The sequence below is a fragment of the Serinus canaria genome, chromosome W, assembly GCF_022539315.1.
Source record: "Serinus canaria isolate serCan28SL12 chromosome W, serCan2020, whole genome shotgun sequence".
In the NCBI taxonomy this organism is placed as follows: domain Eukaryota; kingdom Metazoa; phylum Chordata; class Aves; order Passeriformes; family Fringillidae; genus Serinus; species Serinus canaria.
This window is the reverse complement of record NC_066342.1, coordinates 7,500,697-7,519,663: the sequence shown is the minus strand read 5'-3', so window position 1 is coordinate 7,519,663 and position 18,967 is coordinate 7,500,697. Positions and strand designations below refer to the sequence as shown.

Sequence of the window (18,967 nt, the reverse complement as noted above, 5' to 3'; positions counted from 1 at the left end):
ACTATGTAGTCACGGGAATGCAGATTGCAATAGTCCCCATAGACTTGGAGGGAGCTTCCGGACAGGATGCATCTAAGATCATGAGGCTCGGGGAGAGAAGGTATGCCAGCGATGCTGCAGAAGCATTGGCAAGGTTTGAAAGACAAAACACAGAAGAAAGAAGTAGTGTAGTGTATCAGGGCATCCCACAAGGGGAATACCGAATAGTGTAAGGGGTACTCCGCTTGTGAGGAACCCTCAATGGTGGTGGGTAGAAATAGAAAATTAATAAAGTAGAAGCATGAATTAAAATGGGTAAAATAAATGGGGAGGGATTGTAGTATATGATGATAAGTTGTCACCGACATAGTTTATGAAAAATCTTTTACTTAGGATTTTTCCTCTCCTGAGAACTGAGAGACCTCGGAACAAACTGTAAACAATTCTTATCTGCTGCTGTGGAATGCAACGGGGAGAAATCTGTGATTGGCCCCGTCAGACTGTTTGCAATTAAGAGCCTATCACAATTCACCTTTTCGGCCAGTCTCGGGCTGAGAAGACTTCAGTTTACACATTCTTTGCTATTCTTAGGATAGCCTTGGTAGTGAAATCTCTAGCTTTATTCTTTTAGTATAGTTTTTATATCTTATATATCATATCATAATAAATCAAGCCTTCTGATGCATGGAGTCAACTGTCTCGTCTCTTCCCTCATCCTGGGACCCCAGAAAACCATGTAACAATAAGTCATGCTTTGGAGATTGTATAAAAATTATAAAGATCCAACCATGCATCTGACCCCCATGGCCAGAAGCAGGGCTTTTCATTTCCAAAAGACTTCCCGGACTCACCCAGATAAAATCATGGCCATTAATGGGTGAATGAGTCTTTTCCTGGGTCATCAGCAACCATTTCCCAAGAATGTCCAGAAAATTCACTGAACAACACCTGGGAGAGATTACATCGAAAAACAGGGGAAGTCTTGGCTACAGCTGAAAGGAAGACCATTTCGAGGAGCCCAGACAGCCATCCAAGCCTATGGACTTGCTTTTGTACAGGACTGCATCTGTATAGTTCCTGTTATACATACGTAGGAACGTACAGAAATCTTAGGTCATTTCTGCTCCAGGCAGAATAAACTGTATATAAGCTGGCTACCTGGAGCAGTTGGTGTGACACTCTGGGGAGACGCTGACACTACGTCGGCTTGACCTAAGTTCACCCAGCGTCAAAGTCCAGGGTTGACGCTGTTTTGGCTGTGGCGGTTTTATAATATTTTATTTTTTTGGTTGTCGATCTAATAAATTTATAAAATATTTTTTATAAATTTGGCTGCAGAATTGATCATTTATAACAATTGCCAATATCACTTCAAGAGCTCTCTAGCTACTAGCTTACTCCTAAGGTAGTTAAGAAAAGTAAAACCTAGGTCCAGTACTTTTTACAGCTTACTGGAGGATAGAGGAGAACGGTATATCACAGCCCAGCAAGAACTACTGGTCATAACATGGTGGCTATACAGAGTATCATAGAGCTTTGTATTCAGTTTTAAACAATTACTTAGTATGTCACACAAAAGTTCATGCAAGCAGGACATACCCAATGTAGACTAGGAAAACAATTATTTATTAGCACACTCTTTAAATCCTCTCGAAAAATTAGACAACTGTTCTTTTGAAATATGAATATTTACTGCCCCAGTACCCTTGCAGGAGAGCTCTAGAAGACAGATACACATTTTATATCAAGTGAATCTCTATATGGGATATTTAGCTTGTCATATCAAACACCTCACAATTAAAGCATTTTGTCTTTATGATGGTAAAGACTTGCTAAATACATAGTCATCTTATGTCAAGTCAAGAAATACATACCCCTACAGGTTCCAGTCTTAGTCTACTGATATACACCAAGACAAGAAAGAGCTAATATTTTATTTCCAATTGTTTTCCAGCCAGCAAAAGGAGGAAAGCAGAAGGGAAACCCAGAGAAATTTGGAACTGCTCTAGGGAAGAAAATACAAGCAGAGGGCAGCATTAGAAACAAAAGGTGGATAGAAAAGAGAAAATACAATTAAAGTAGTCATTTATTCAGAGCATACTCATGATTTTCCCAAACAGCTGTGTCAAATCTAAAAGAACACTAAAACCATTTGAAGAGCTTTAATACATTTGATATATGGAAATCATTAGTGACACCAGTCAGACCTAGTTTGTGCTATGATTAATAAAAGTTTAAAAGTAGTTGGGATGAACATGCTAATACAGAAATTATGGTCATAAACCAGATGCAGTTTCTCTCCCCTAGAAATTATTTTAAGTGTCAAGGCACTAAATGCCCAAAATATTCCCATGTCACCAGATCCTCTTTTTCATAGAAAAACACACCTGTGAGGTGATTTGATACTTGTGTTGCACACAATGAGCTTGCACAGGCACCTTAGCAGTATTTCTGCACAACATGAATGGAAAACAGACCACATTATACTTACAAACATAACCCTTGCCCCTCGCAGAGCAGTTGCTATGAATTAAGTTGAGAATGACAAAGCGGTAGAATGCAAGTTATTTACCTAAATGTATATACATATCAGGAGTGGAAGAACAGTTCTAGAAATATTTAAAGTTATTCAGTAAAAAAGCATTTACATTAACCAATAACAAAGAATTAACATAGTCTTCAGGCAGTGTGCCTCCAAAGACAAAACTTCAAAAGGGAGAATGGATACAGCTTGTACAATTTAACTGAAACTACCAGACACAACAGAAAATAAATAGATGACTGAAGTGTTGACCAAGGAAAAACTAGTGTTATTTTTAAAATGAAAATTCAAGTATGCTCCTCAGATTTTAGACAGGGTTATTAAATAAAACCATAAGGCAGTGCTGCAAACTAAGAACTGTGCTAGGTACCACCAGAATACACAGAATTTGAATATAGGTAGCAATGAAAATTGAAATAAAGATATTATTAGAAATTGTAACTTTACAAAGCATGCAATTCAGTTATGAGCAAGCACTATATAAAACCAAAATAGGTTTTAAAGAATTGGTAAGGAATCAAAGCATGCAACTGATATTTTAGTAATTTGTTCAGCTACCCTAAACATCCATTTACTTATTTCCTTAGTGGTTCTAACAATTTTAAACATAACAGCACTTACCTTGGAATTGTCACACATTTTGTACTGCAATTCTGAGTGGTAATTGCCTTCTCAAGCTCATCCAGCTGTCCTGTTTTCTTTAGCTTCTTGACCAAGCTTTTCACTGCTTTTTCACACCACTTTTCATCCTGACCATTCTGCTCACTACCAGCAGCCCCTCCAGAGCCACCAGCAGATTTTTTCCACCCCAGAAGTCTCTTCACAACTGGTGGAGTGAATGGCAATATGGATGACATGACTTTCACCAGACAGAACACTCAGCAAGCAATAAATTAAAGAGATTCCCGTCTGATCCCTAAAAACACAAACCAAAACAGACACGTTAGCACTGAGGTTTCACATGAAACAAATACCTTGCTTCAGACTTTTTATTACCAAATGCCATAGGACCCTGCATCCTAAACTAAGTCAGCTAAGTCTGCATAAAGGTTAGGTACTTCACCAATAAAATTCAAATGCAAGTTTGCTGCAGACTCTTCAGCAGTTAGCAGAGACTAAGGTTAATGTTGGATTAGACATTTAATTTTTCCTCAAGTCTTTCCTGGCTAAATCCAGGGAAAAAAAAAAAAAAAAAACAAGTTAACTCTAGTCTAGCTTTGCACCTAGGCTGGCTGGATCTATTAATTTATTAAAATTTTCCACAACTGATATGCACATTCTGCCCATCTCCAAATTAATTTAGCAAGCAAAATTGTGTTTGAAATGTCATTTAGTCATGACAGCTTGACAGAAGTCTTCCAACAGCCAGCCATTTCACAAGCTTTTTCTCCGTGATTGTCAAGCTTTAAGTAACTACCAAATTTTGGTACACCAATTTGAAATTCACTTATAAATCTGATAATAGGCTTATTTCCATCTTTTAATCTAGAGTTCAATGGCTTACAGATAATTAATCCTCTCAGCTGAAAGTGCTCAAACTCATGAAGTCTTTCAAAATTTATTAAAGGAAAGTTAAAATCTTAGTTTGCAGATACATGGGTAGTAGAACTGTCTGTTTTCAATTTTGATAGCCTTTCAGTATCAATTACCTGATCAGGATGTTTATATGAAATGAAATATTAGAAGATATGCTGAACGTTGGGCTATGTTTAACACTCACTACAACTTGCACTTCAAATAATTTAAAAGAAAAATTATAGCCATTTAGAAACCAGCTTGCACCTGGAAACCTAAATAATATTAAACAATAAAACCTCTTGCTGCTCCAAAAGAGACGACAAACTCAGAAAAGTCCCCTCCCTGGGTTGCAGCTTGGCTGACTCAGTCTCTTATCAGTCCCTCCAGTGCTGGAAATGTCGCGGCCCAGGCCCAGCGGGCCACAGGTGCGAGCTGCCAGTGCTCTTCTGGGTGTTCAGTCCAGAGCAGGTTTAAACAGGTCCAAAGAAAAGGGAAAAAAAACCAAAAACCACAGTCCAGGGAACTTCTTTGTCTCAGCTAGCTAAAAGTAACTAAAACAAAGGAGAGCTTTGTCCCACTGTCTGCCCATCCACAGACAACAACAGTCCAGGAGGAGGAATGTGGAGGAGTGAGTGCAGTTTCTGAAAACAAACTGCACGCTTCTTCTCTCCTTCTTTCACTCTCTGGAACAAGTCTTAAAGGTGCACAAACAGAACAGACGATTGGGGATAAAAGGATCAGATAATTAACCCAGGACAACACTTCAGTACAGTCTCATGTACCACTAAGGTAAATTGCCTATTCTTCCAGGCCCTCTAAACATTCTCAGTGTTTTTTATCCAATTTTTCAGCTTTACAATACTCCTTGTGATGAGGTGTCCAATTTTGCAGTATGCTCTCCCTTAAGACTGGTCTATGTATCATTTTCTGTATTCCCTGGTGTTTTGTTTGTTTTTTCTTAACCAAGATTTCCCTTTCTGCTTCAAATGCACATTTGAATAATTTAAGTCTTGCAGCAGGAAAGAATTCAGAATTCCAATACATTTCAGTTTTTCTGTATATTTGAACTCTCACACTATTTTGACATACTCAGAGGGGGGAAAAAAATATAAATCATTCTTTTCCCACTGCCAAAAGACTCTAAGCTCAGACCTAATTGGAAATTTCCAGATACTATACTTAGTTTTAACCAGTTCCCTTATAGATGTGTACTCATCCAGCTTCTCTAGAAGCTCTCAGTGTTTGATCTGCTACCCCAGTGAAAAGTAGCTTTTAAAAAATATAAACCACAAAGGAATACACTTAAAGAGCCCTTTATTACAATGACTATTACAGCTTAGCATCTATTAAAAAAAAAAAAAAGACACAAAAAAGCCCACAACATACACCACAGCTGCAGACTAAGTCTGGGAGGTTTAAACTAGCTTCCTCTTTCTAGCTATTGTTTTGCCATGTCAGGGATTTGCCAGGAGTATCAAAAAGAATTTCCCTAAGTTATTCCAGTAGTGGCCCTGTATCTTTCAAAGGGTAAGCAGAGAAAATATGACACAAGTAGGACAGGACTCCATTCATCTTAATACTTCAGCCAATTGTGATGACTACTCACAGGAGAGCAGCACGCTGCTCCAAGCCTAGAAGAGAGTGCAAAGTGCAGGGCATGATTAGGCTGAATTATGAGCAATTTAGATAATGTAAATTATGCAAGGAAAAAGTAGTAATAAAGAAATTAATAAAAATACCCTACTCTGCCAGGAGTGGTACATCCAGCCTAGCATTCCATTTCCAAAGGTGGCAAAACAACATGCTACTCAAGGAAAGCAGAAGAACCTGGCTCTTTTCTGCACCTGTTCTCATAATTCTTCAGCATCTTAAAGGCTACATGCCGACCCATTTCCTTTAGCAGACATTTATGGACCTCCTGCCCAAAGATTCATCTAACCACTTTTTGAACCTGTCTCCACCACCTTGTGGCAGACTGCACCAGAATTTAATTGCTCACTGTTTAAAGAACTACTTTTAGCTATTTTATTTATCATCTTAGTTTCAAAAAGTGCCTCTTGTTCTACTGTTGCAAAATGTGGAATACGTAAAATTCTCTTAAGAAGGGATGTTCTTTGATCTTTATATACTTTTAAGCCTAATCAACAAGAAGGGAGATTTAATCCATGAAACACAGCAGCTAACAAGCTCTAAGTGATGTCCAGGTGTTAAAAAGACAAACTACGCATCATGGTTTGATGCTGGAGCAATGCCAGTGCCCCCATGAAAATATATTCTCCCTAGTGTCTACTGTGAGATGCGATCAGAAATAGAGCAAAGCAGGCTCCAGCTTAGGGACAAAGGAAAAAACAACTTTATTAACTTACAATATATAAAAGAAACACACAGAACTCAGAATGAAAACCTTCCAAAACATTCCTCCTCCCCCCACCAAATTTCCAACACATCACAGTAAAGACAAAACCTTGGATTCTCAATTCAATTACCACCCCTCAAATAACCAACTCTCAGTCCATCACCACCCCTCAGATTATCAACTCTCAGTTCATCACCACCCTTCAGATAATCAGTTCTCAGTTCATCAAGAAGAGAGGAGTCCCTCTTGTGCCACAGGCTTCCCCAGGAAACACAGTTAAAACCTATTGTGTTTCCATGTCACACGTGGCACCGCCCAGAGAACATTCGCCATTCTGACATCTTCCTTCCATGTACAGTGGTCTCACCACTGCACATGGATCAGGGCTGCTTCTAGGGTTTTCCTTTTAAGGGTGCTTTAACCAGTTCAAAAAAAAGCAACAGTCTCTCACTTTTGGGACACCTGTCCCCCCCAAATTTCACCCCCTGGGGCTGAGGGGTCTCGAGAACAGAGATCTTCTTCTTCACTGAAGACAGAGGGCCCTACCACCCTCCTCACCCATCATCTCTGTTCACGCCACTCCTTCAAATAACATCACTGCACTCTCTTGGCTCCAAGCCATTGCCTCCCCCTAAATGCAGTCTGTGTCATAGGAAAAATGGTTCTGTCCATGGCTATACAAGAAAAGTCCAGCCAAAGGCCACTCCGTCATCTCCTCCCACCTAGGTTTCTTCTCAACTTCTTCGAACATCTTTTACTTGCACGGACTTTCATCACACTTGCCCATTTCCTCCTATTTAATCTCCATCTCTCTTCTCATTCAGATCCAGGAGGATCAGTATTTGTAAGGTTTCCATCATCCAAGAAAAGGGTTTAAAATCTCAGGCTCTGCCTGCCCAGAACTCCCCCAAGACTGCCGGGCACCTTCTTGCCTTGCCGATCCCAAATTTCAAGGTGGCACAAGCACAGGCACAGGCTCTCTCCCTCTCTCTCTCTCCCGGTGGGTGGAGGGGGGGGGGCTGCCTGATGCCTCTCAATGTTCTTCCACCCTTCCATCTTGCAGGGGCCTTCACCTCCCTTCTCTGTCCAATGCCCCGGCCTACCTAACCCGGCTGCATGGTTTCCCCTCCCCAGCCTGCAGCTGGACAGGGGAGGTCTGACCTCTTTCACTGACTTGAACCAAGAGAGCTTCCCCCTGGGAGTTCTCTGCTTTTAACCCCCTGTCTTCTCAGATGCATATCCATGTCCTCAGTGGCCACACCAGGTACCAGTATTCAAATCTCAGCACCTATTGGTTTGACCACCAAACTCCCAAAAAAACTCACTTCCTTTTCAAACCAGGACACTACTTCTTGGTAGAATTGCCTTGTTAAGGTTTAGGGCTCCACATGTTTCAATGATCTCAGACTTAGGGGGAGGTTAACAAAGCTTGGCAAGAAAGATGCACCACTAATGGTGGACACAAAGAATGAAGAATTTACAGGCCACAAGGACATTTTGCAGACCTCCCAAGATAGAGAAACCAATAAAGCAAACTCTGCAACTGTGCTGAATCAGCTCTGACTGGGTAAAACGTAATTCTGGCAGGGGGAGATCACAACCGCAGACTCATGAGCCACTGACCCAAGAAACCCACTGACTCAAGAGAAAGACTGAGCATGCAAAATAATTAGCATTAGAAGCAAGGGAATCATTAACCAATAGAAGACAGAATATTAATTAATAAGATAACTATGTAACTTGTAGCCAATGAACACTAACTCCTTTCTTTGCTAAAATGTATAAATAGTAAAAAGTTTTCATAGTTGGTGTGTTTGATTTGTGGAATACCACTGAGCACCCAGGCTCGTGCAACTCTGAAATAAATAATCAATGTCTCCCTCGAGTGTGTAATTATTGGCTTGTTGCAAGCCAGATAACAAATCTGATTTTTGTGGACAACACTATGTCATCGTTTGAGCCTGGCGCAATACCAGTACCCCCACGAGAATACCTCTTTCCCTGGTATCTACTGTGAGATGTGATCAGAGACAGAGCAGAGCAGGCTCCAACTTAAGATTGAAAGAAAAAAAGGACTTTATTAACCTAAAACTACAAAGAAAAACACACAGAACACAGGATGAAAACCTTCCAAATTTCTCCCTCCTCCCCCCACCAAATTTCCAATTCCATTACCACCCGTTAGATAATCGATTCTCAATTCCTCAAGAAGAGAGGAGTCCCTCTTGCACTACAGCCTTCCCCAGGAAACAGTCGAAACTTCTCGTGTTTCCGTGTCACGTGTGGCACCGCCCGGAGAACATTTGCCATCGTGACCTCTTCCTTTCATGTCCAGTGCTCTCACCACTGCACATGGATCAGAGCTGCTTCTAGGGTTTTTCCCTTTAAGGATACTTTGTCCAGTTCCAAAAAGAGCACAGTCCCTCTTCTTTTGGGACACCTGTTCCCCCCCAAATTTCACCCCCTGGGGCCGAGGAGTCTCTTGAACAGAGATCATCTTCCTCTTCTTTGAAGACGGAGGGCACCACCACCACCCTCCTCACCTGTCGTCTCTGTTCACACACCTCCACATCACCGCACTCTCCTAGCTCTGAGCCATTGCCTCCCCCTAGAATGCAGTCTCTGTGTCACAGGAACTCAAGGGTTCTGTCATGGCTATCCAAGAAAAGTCCAGCCAAAGGCCACTCCATCATCTTCTCCTCTGACCTAGGATTCTTCTCAACTTCTCTCAATCTCATCAACTTCAGGAAGAATCAGCATTTGCAAGGTTTCCATCATTCCAAGAAGGGTTAAAAGTCCCAGGCTCTGCCGGTTTGGTTCATGAACTCCCACGCCTGGCTGCCCTGCTGGGCACCCCCCCTTTCTCCTTCATGCCAGCTGCGCTATCACAGGCACAGGCTCTGGCTCTCTCTCCCTCTCTCCGGGGGGGGGGGAATGGGGGGATGGCTGCCCGAAGCCCTCGCAATGTTCTCCTCCACCCTTCGGCCCAGGCTTGGCCTACCTCCCTCCGGCCGCATGGCTCCCCTCCCCCCCCCCCGCTCAGCTCGGAGCTGGGCAGAGGAGGGTCTGCTCAGTTCCAAACCGGAAACCAAAAGAAAATTCCCCTGGGAGTTCACAGCTTTTAACCCCCTGTGTTCTCAGAGGCGTATCCATGCTCTCAGTGGACAAACCAGGTGCCAATATTAAAATCTGAACACCGATTGGCTTGACCACACCATCACAAAAAACTTCATTTCCTCTCAAACCACGACACACTACCACTGCAAGCTTTGCTAAAGACCTGTTTTTATTCATCTTGCCTACAAGCTTCATGATTCTATACATTTAAATCACATCCCTCCCTCAAATGGAGGGCTATCATCAGCCTTCTGTCACAAAGAAAGTATCTGAACACAGCTCGTACAGTTTGGGATGCTCCTCTGGAGAGATGCCAAGCCTGAAAGCTTTACTACTTCAATTAAATTACAAATACTCAAAGACATTGCCTAAGGACTGACCTAAAGACCACAGAAAAATTGTATCAGTCTATGGTTATCTTCTCACTTATCTTTTTGGTCATATTATCCTAAAGCTCTCAACATTATAATTTAAATAAAAAGTACAAAGACAGAAATCTACACCTCATGAGGAACTGGACATAGAAGGCAGAGTGCATATCTGATGCTGAATATCTGGCAGGAGCTCAAATAAAAATGAGGAGCCCTACACCTGTGTTGGGTTCCAAATATCTACCCAGTCTCAGATGCTATGTTTATGGTAACAGGTTTAGGAGTCACTGTTGCAGCTCATTTTTGACCAGTAAATCCCATTTCAATTAATCAATTAACTTCTCCCTTCAAATTGATACAGTAATATAGGTTTTGATCTTTGTTCCTAAACAATCATCCTCTTATACACTGGCACTATTGATACAAGCCTCTTGCTAAACACATTTCTCTAGTTCTTTTGCCTTGTATATTTTCTCCATTCACAAAAAAATATAAAATGTTTTTTCCCCAAACACACCCAGAAAACAATCTTTGCCAACAATGCAATAAATATTTCCGCGTTGCTAAATTGGCTGCAAATTACATACATGCTAAATAGGTAATATCCCCTCTTCCTTGCCGTATGTTTTTTGTGATTTCCTTGTAGCCTACAACCAACCATCTCAAAAAAATGAGTACTCATTTACAGCCTTTGCTTCTAAGGACTTTAAGTGTGCTACACAATCACTTATTCTTTTTACTGCCTCTTTCTTTGCTCTCTCTTCTACTGAGGCCTAACACCACAGCCCAAATCTGATTTCTAATTCCTATGTACTATTTTCAATTTCCACTACAACACACCAACATACAGGAACCCTGAGTAACTACAGAGAAATTTTTAAGATCCCTTCCTGAACTCAACTATAGGTGAACTATTAGTATCAAGGCAGCAGTGCAATACATAGCAGAAAACTTCCACTATTTTATCCCTTTCCACATTCTCTGGATTGTGCCTTAAAACTGCAGTGTTGAATACTCAAGGTGCACTCACTGTTGCCCAGAGAGGTACAAGAATTTCTTTAGATTGATGGAACACAGGGAACACATGCTGTTATTCCCAACAGATTAATACTGGAAATGCTACAAACTGCCTAGCTCTGCTGATATTTATTTAATCTCTGCCTCCATAGTATCTCTGCTTCTTGATGCACACGTTTCTATAGTGTGTCTAACAGTGTCATAGTTGGCAGCTTCTAAAGTCACAGCTTGAGTCATGTCTGCTATTTATTCCATTGTGCTGTGGTCCTCTGGAACAAGTATTAAGCTCATTACCCCAGCAATAACTAAGCATAAGATACAAAGTAAACCTTAAAGACAGCATGCTATCAGACTAACATCTTCAAGAGAAATTTTCCTTTCCTGAGTGACTGGAATATACTATAAACATACTGGTGCTACCAAAAGTATCAAGTGCTTTCTGGCTAATTTATTCTAAAACCTTATGCAACATATTTCATATCAGTCTGCTTATTCATCTTAAACTTGAAAATAAAGAAATCTGATCTCTCTTAGTTTTACTAGAAGCATTCTGTTTTAGAGGAATTTCATTTGCAAGAGCTGTTCTGAAATAAAGAGTACATAAATTAAGCTCCTAAGGAAAGAAGATCAAGGAAAATAATTTGTAGTATTTGAGAGTCTACAAGCTCATTTCCTCACAATTTTAGTCCCATTTCTGAGATTTTTTTTTTAAGAATTTTTTTTTCATTACTCTTGGAATTTGGACAAGATTCTATATCAATTTCACCAACTGCACAATGTTTCAGATCTTTCAGAAGACAAGGGTATATCCATCCTTTCCCTTCACATGTGCCCCTGTGATATTACTGGTTTCACAATAAAGTAACATTAATTGAAGCATAGTCTATTTTAAACAGAATCAAGACCTTAGGTTAAACAATAGTAGGAGCTGAAGTTTTAAAAGGCATAGTTTATGCAGTACTTGCATGTCTCCTATATTAAGTCAGAAGTCATTAAGACTTAGAAAAACAATAAAACAAGTATTTCATCTTGCATTGAACAGAAGAAAAAACAAAACTAATTTATTGTCTGCTTCTCGATCCTTCAGGCTGTGTTATTCCATTTAAGGAGACAGTTTATTCTCTGTGGAATCTGAGAAAGTTCTCCACTGTGTTAATGATCTCAACTTGCAAGAAACCTGAATTTTGCATGAACTTCAAACTAAAATCAAATTCCCTTTCAGATAGAATACAGACTAGTTAAATTACACAGTGTAACAGACATTTCACTTCTATTGCAGCCATAATCCCTCCAAAAACTGCCTTTCACAATTCCATAAGGGCTAATTCTTTCTCTACAAATGAATATTAGACACCTGGTTTCATCATACTGAAGAAGCTCAAGCCTACTACCACATACATACTTTTGCGAAAAACAACCACACAAGAAAATGAGATGGTACTCATCTTCTCTCCTCATATTTCAGGCATAGTAGGACAGATTAGAGTATTCCCTTACTGGTTTTTGGGTGTAAGGGTTTTAGGTTTTTTTGCTTTGGAGGAAGGGGAATGCAGCCCTACTGAGCAATGCCCACAAATCTAACTCCCAGTTCAGCTTTTCAGCCAATTAGCCCAGCAGTGGGGAGTGGCTCTGAAGAGCTCCCTCCCAAGGGACTCCATCTGGCCAGCTCACAGCCCTAGGTTCCAAGGAGTAAAAAGCCATGGTCCTGTTTGAGCTTTGACATGAGCCAATGAGGCTGGCTGCTTGTGATCTGGGGGGACAGGAGCAAAGAAAATTCTTGCTCTGGGTCAGGTTTAGAATGACAATTTCAAACACATCTACAGAGACTCAACATACTCAATTTTTAAGTATGCTATGTTGTAGTACTGCAATGCATCTTGAAACTCTGCATAACTGTAGTACCTTTAGCTCACTGAAAACAGAATTACCCACTCACTTTGAAAGTAGACTTTTTTCCTCTCACTCTCTTCATGAAGTTTGTTTATGAATCAAATAAGAAAACTCATATTTCTCATACACAGAACTAAAATAAACACAATCATGACATTATGAAAGCTTCAGAAATTGGATTTTTTAAAATTACTAAGGACTACTAAAAATGACACCCAAATGTAGTAATGAAAAGCTATATTGCTATTAGAAAATCCCACTCTGTAACACATTCATTCACGGTATACTAAAATTGCATGCAACTGGAGACACAAGAAAGATGTTAATTTTACTAACCTTTCAGCAAATTACTAATAGGATTGAGGTATTTTAGCAACTCCCCTAGAATTGCAAATGAGGAAATTTACAACTGCAGTCAGCCAATTCACCTGTTTCTGCAAAGCAGCAAACTTCTTCCTCTTAGTGTTATGAACAACCTAACAGTATTGCTCCTTAAAACTAGAAGGCCATAATAGCCCCACAAAAGCATCAAAGAAGCACTCCAAACCACAGCAGTTTAAGCCTCTACCTCACTAATTTTGACTAAAATTTTTCACGTGTAACAAAGTGTCAACTTCATTATTTTAGAAAATAAATACTTCTGGGCTAAATTTGACAGGAATATTCACAGAAAGGATTATCAGGTACCTAGGTGTAGCCATATTTTCTGAAAAATCCTTTCCTTAGGATTTTCCCTCCTGAGAAGCAGAGAGGCCTCAGGAACAAAATGTAAACAATAATTATCTGCTGCTGTGGAATGCAACAGGTGGATCTGTGATTGGTCTCATGTGGTTGTTTCTAATTAATGGCCAATCCCAGTCCACCTGTCTCAGACTGTCTGGGTCAGTCCCAGCCTTTGTTATCATTCTTTTTCTATTCTTAGCTAGCCTTCTGATGAAATCCTTTCTTCTATTCTTTTAGTATAGTTTTAATATAATATATATCATAAAATAATAAATCAAGCCTTCTGGAACATGAAGTCAAGATTCTTGTCTCTTCTCTCGTCCTGAGACCCCTGCGAACACCGTCACACCTAGGTACCTGTTTCAGTTTTTATCTGTATAGTTCAGCAGCTTCTCCACTTCACTAAACCCCAAACAATTGCATTTAGCAATTAGTTAATGCAAGATACAGGCCAAACATAAACATTTCTCAAACAATCCCCCTTGTTAAGCAGAGTTCACTTTGCATAAGCTCGTATTGCTCCAGTGTAATTAAATTTAGCTTGAGTTCCAGACTAAACTGATACCTAGGAACTGCTCTCTCAGTCTCTTCTTGGTGTTACTTGACCACTTATGGCTGTCACCCATCATAAGAATAAAAAGTCATATGGAATGAAGCCTTACTGTTTGTAACAGTTTCTCTATTTAAAGTGGAGAGGAATGTTTAGAAAGGTTTTCTGCAGTAGCCGAGAGTATTGAAGACAGGGCTGCCTGTACTCTCCATTCTATTACAAAAAAAAAAAAAAAATCCCATTGCATGACCTGCAGTAATTCAGTTTAACAAATCAACAATTACAAATATTTTGGCAAAGTAAGCTTAGGTATTGTTTGCCTCTCAGCACACTTCACAATCAGTTAATGGCTTTATGATAAAAGTAATTAAATCCAATCTGAAAAGCAGAATTTACAGCTCACTAAGCAAGTCAGGCCCATAAATGGATGCTTTTAATTACAGGGCATTTATATGCACAATCATTAAGGCAGCATTGAATACATTTGAAAGCTCAGAAACACTTTTGATAATAATTAAAACTTTTGTGTGCTATTCTTTATACAAACAAAACTTAGGAATTTATTTCAGTCTCAAGCAGAGATCAGAGTCGTTATCCAGGCCTGTTCTCACAGTACTTTTGTGTGGGAAAAGGATTACAAAGGTGGAAAGAAGTTTTTTTAAGTTCTGTTTAGTAGGAGAGAATTTTTTGGAGCTCAAATAAACTCAATTACATCAACTGGTGCTCAACACTTCTGAAAGATCAAGTAGAACAGGAAAACAGAGGACCCAGAAGGGGCTTTCATTTGGAGATTTACTGTAATTATTTGATTTTGCTCTGGGTGGAATAAAAGATCAATTAAGAGACCAATGATTTTAACATCATTTTTCCAATTGTGGTGCTCTTTTTAATCATCAAGCAGAACCTCAGGAAAGTTGACAAATTCTTCTCCAAGATTATATTACACAAACCCAGCTTCTTCCATAAAGAAAACTGGATCATCAAACACTCTCATTCCTTTTGGTGACTGTCAGTGTAGTCTGAGTCTGATCTACACAACCGAAAAACAACAATCAACTACCAGGTTACTCTTTTAAAATCACAATATGGTCTTAAATATGTGCTTAGACTTGTTTCTGAGTTAAATTTAAGCCACTTTAAATGAGACCCTCCCCTTTCTCTTTCTAAAGGCATTTGTAACTAATGCTATCTTTCATCATGATAGTGCTAAGCAAATGGGAAGGGACCTTGCAAACCTCCTGTTTACTTACATTCTCATTTTCCTCTAATTCACTAGTTTGTAAACATTAAAGCTATACCTCAGAACAAACACACAGTCAATCTACTCACACAATGAAAGCTCCAACACTGCAGTGAAGCATAGGAAAGAAGAACAACGTTGCTGAATAGACTAAGGGAAGCCTTCCACTTTAACAAGACGGGGTTTTGTTGGTTTGGGGTTTTTTCCCAGTTTGGAGAACAGAGCAAAGACTAATCAGTCTCTCACTAGAGAGTCCCGTCTCCACAAAAATAATATGTCACAAATCAATCTGAAAGTACAGCACTCCAGGCTAAGAGGAACACTTAAGAAAAGACAAACCTGTTATCATGTGCAGTCTCCTAATAAGCTGTTATTATAAACTTTTTGTTATATATGGAATCTGACTCATTTATAACCATGAACTGTGATAACATGAGCCCTACACAGGTTGCAGCATTCACTAGCGCTCTTTTCAGAAATAGTTTGATGGTAAACTCAGTAAGCAAAACTTTTTCTTAATGCTATCCACTTGTTTGTAAAGGATTTGAAAAGAGCACAACAACCCCGTTGGGGTTTTTTTAGTCAAAAACTGTGACAGACAAAAATACATGGGACTAGGCTGCAGTGTGAATTTCAGCTGTTTAATTCAACAGCTCTCCAAGACTATCACAATCACAAGAGCTCTTCACTCACCCACTTTTTAGCCTTCTTTTATTTCCCCAGAATGAAGACTAATAGACTAGTGTCACACTGTTTCTCTTCCCCTCCAGCCCCTACAAAAAAATTACAAATAGGAACTCCACAAAATTACAAAAAGGAACTCTGCAGTAACACAAACTACTTGCATTTATCACAACACAACTTTTCCCATGTGCTTATCTGGTAAATGACATACTTAACAGATGATGTTTGTTTACATCTTACAATGCATGGATAGCCACAGCATTACAACTAATACCATCAAGAAAACCACTAATAAATTCGCATGTACATGTCTCATGTAGACTGTGTATATTTCACATCCACGGCTCTGGAATACCCAAAAGAGCACTGGCTGAAGTGAAACCCTGCAATCCTAAACACTTCTTTCCAACTTGCTTCTAGCTTTCTCCACCATCCCGGCACGAAGTTTTACGCACCTAACCTCTGTAAGAAAAAGTCCAGGCTAGAGAGGGAGGAGAGAAAAGAAAAGCATATATTCCTTTTCCCCCTTCCCCTCACCCCTCATACACACACCGAGGGTGCAGGCCAACCCTTCCCACCTTTCAACACCCCGCGTCGAGGGCTATTCCGGCGTGTGAAAGGCGGAGGAGGTGACAGCGACGCCCCCGGCCCTACTTCCTGGGAGCAGACCCTGTGAGCATCCAACAAGAGCCGCCGCCCCCCCCCTCCCCCGCGGCAGTTTCCTTCCGCCAGGAGAGGCGGCCTCCAGAGCCGCCGCCGCCGCCGCCACTGGGGCCCACCGCGCCTGTTTGCCGCCCTCAGCGCCAGCAGCGCCCCACCACAACAAAGAGTGAAGAGGTGCGCGGGGAAGAGAGCGCGGGAAGGAGCCCCCGTCTCCCGCCGGACCTAGTCAGCCCATACACCGCCGACGGGGCACTCCTTCCCACAGCGCGGCCGAGCCGCTCGTCGAAACCACCCCAGAACCAACCTCCTTCTCAGCAAGCAGCCCTGCCGCCCTGCTCCCTCAGCGTTGCTCTCCCCTGGGCGCCCGCCCTCCCCACACACATTGGCTCCCGTTCAGACCCGCCCCCAGCAGTAGGCGGGGAGGCGCCGCATTGGTTCGGCCATTCGTCACTTGAGAAACAGTGGGCGAGGATTGGGCAACGGTTGCCAAGGCCCGACCCCAGCCGCCGATTGGCGTATTTAGCCGCCAATCGAGTGCACGCGACCCGAAAAAAAAATAAGAGAAAAAAAAGAAGCGAGGCGAAGAGAGATGGATCTGGTTGGGTGGGGCGGTGTGTTCTGCGCGGCGAGGGCGGGCCGGCGCTTATTGATCCCTCCTCGTTCCACGCGCCCATTAAGGGTGGTTGATTAAGAAAGGACAATCGGAGCGGAAGTTTGAGTTACCCGCAGGCGCGCAGCCGCACTGAGCATGAGCGCGCGCGCGCCGCTGCCGTAACATTCCGTGCCGGGCGCAGGTGGGAGCTGAAAAAAGCAATGCGCTGTTTCCCCACAGAAATTACCTCGGGAACCGCGGCGGGCCCGGCACGGTGACACCCCCTCCCCCCCCCCCCGCTCCCTTCATCTGGACCTCCTGCCCTCAAGCGGCCAATAAAGCCGTAACTAAATCGAGGTTTAAATGTTCCTTGGATAAGGGAGGGCAAAACCTCATCCCTCAGTGTCCGGGTACGGATGGGGAATCACGGTGACTCCTCAGGGGCACAATACTGCACAGTCCCCGGAGCTATGGTGAGGACAAAATGGCCTTACCCCAGCGCTCACCAGGCCCCTTTTCCCTGATCACATCCTCAATCTTTTTGGTCGACAGCAGCCAAATATGAGCCAACATGTGCCCAGGTGGCCAAGAAAGCCAGGGGCATCTTGAGTTGTATCAGCAATAGTGTGGCCAGCAAGATGAGGGCAGTGATCGTGCCCCTGTACTGGTGGGACTGCACCTGGAGTACTGTGTTCAGTTTTGGGTCCCTCACTCCAAGAAAGACATTAAGGTGCTGGAGCGTGTCCAGAGAAGGGCAATGGAGCTTGGGAAAGGGACTGAAAAAGTCCTATGAGGAATGGCTGAGGGAGATGGGAGTGTTTAATCTCGAGAAGAGGAGGCTGAGGGGAGACCTCTATAACTGCTGGAAAGGAGGTTGTAGGCAGGTAGGGGTTGGTCTTCTCTCCCATGTAACAAGTGACACTGTCACTGAAATCATTGGGACAAATGAGACTCCCTAACACTGTCTTTTTGATTCTGGTAAGATATTACTTTATTCTTGGCCAAGAGGTGTGTGGGGCTGACAAAGTTCTGGCCTCCACACAGATGCCTATACAAAGCTTTTTCACTTATTTATGCATTTTCAGCAAACAAAGACATTAATATTCATTGGTTCTAAGTTACATAATTCTTTTCATTAATTAGTATTCTATCCTCATTGGTTATTGATTTCTTCCCCTTCATGTTAATCCAGTCCTCATTATTTAATCCTTTTGCTATTTTTTTCTCAGGTGGGGAGTCTCCAGTTTTCCAGGCCTTAATCTCCTCTGTATCTTCTGGTGTTTTGCCAGTAGGCAGTCGGCACCAAAGACGCAGACACAAACTTAAGGAACAAGTGTAATTTACTATAATGCAAAACTGCAAAGAATTGCAAAAGGATAAGCTAAGCAATGCACATAATCATTACTACAAAACATTGCCTATAGTGATTAAGAAAGATACATCACCAGTTACCCTAATACTGAACTCCTACATCCAGGTCTGCGCAACAGCTGGGGAAGCTCCTGTCACAGGGAAGGACTGGAGAGCCACTCACAGCAACTGGGAAATCCTGCATGGTCCGTCCACCCACAGGCAAGGCTTCCAACTTTGCTGTGAGAAGGCCTAGCTTTTATATTGTTGAATAAACAAGCTGACATAACTTCTAGTGTGGGAACATCTGGTTTCATCCTCCCCTTGGGTTTCTCCCAACACCTGGCCAGGGCTCAAGGATGAAACAAGGGAGTT

At 41.7% G+C, this 18,967-nt stretch overlaps 1 protein-coding gene across 2 annotated transcripts in view; it reads right to left on the bottom strand.

Moving 5' to 3' along the window:
- LOC103824734 (mothers against decapentaplegic homolog 2-like) overlaps positions 1-17,045 on the bottom strand; it is an 84,710-nt gene extending 67,665 nt beyond the window's left edge. For both annotated transcript variants that reach the window (XM_009100032.4, XM_018925223.3), the window contains exons 1-2: positions 16,955-17,045; positions 3,143-3,437 (exon numbers count right to left, since the gene is read on the bottom strand). In XM_009100032.4, the coding sequence (XP_009098280.1) occupies positions 3,143-3,378 (236 nt within the window). In that variant the 5' untranslated portion in view covers positions 3,379-3,437; positions 16,955-17,045. The remainder of the gene's footprint in view (positions 1-3,142; positions 3,438-16,954) is intronic.
- Between the last annotated feature and the right edge of the window lie 1,922 nt (positions 17,046-18,967).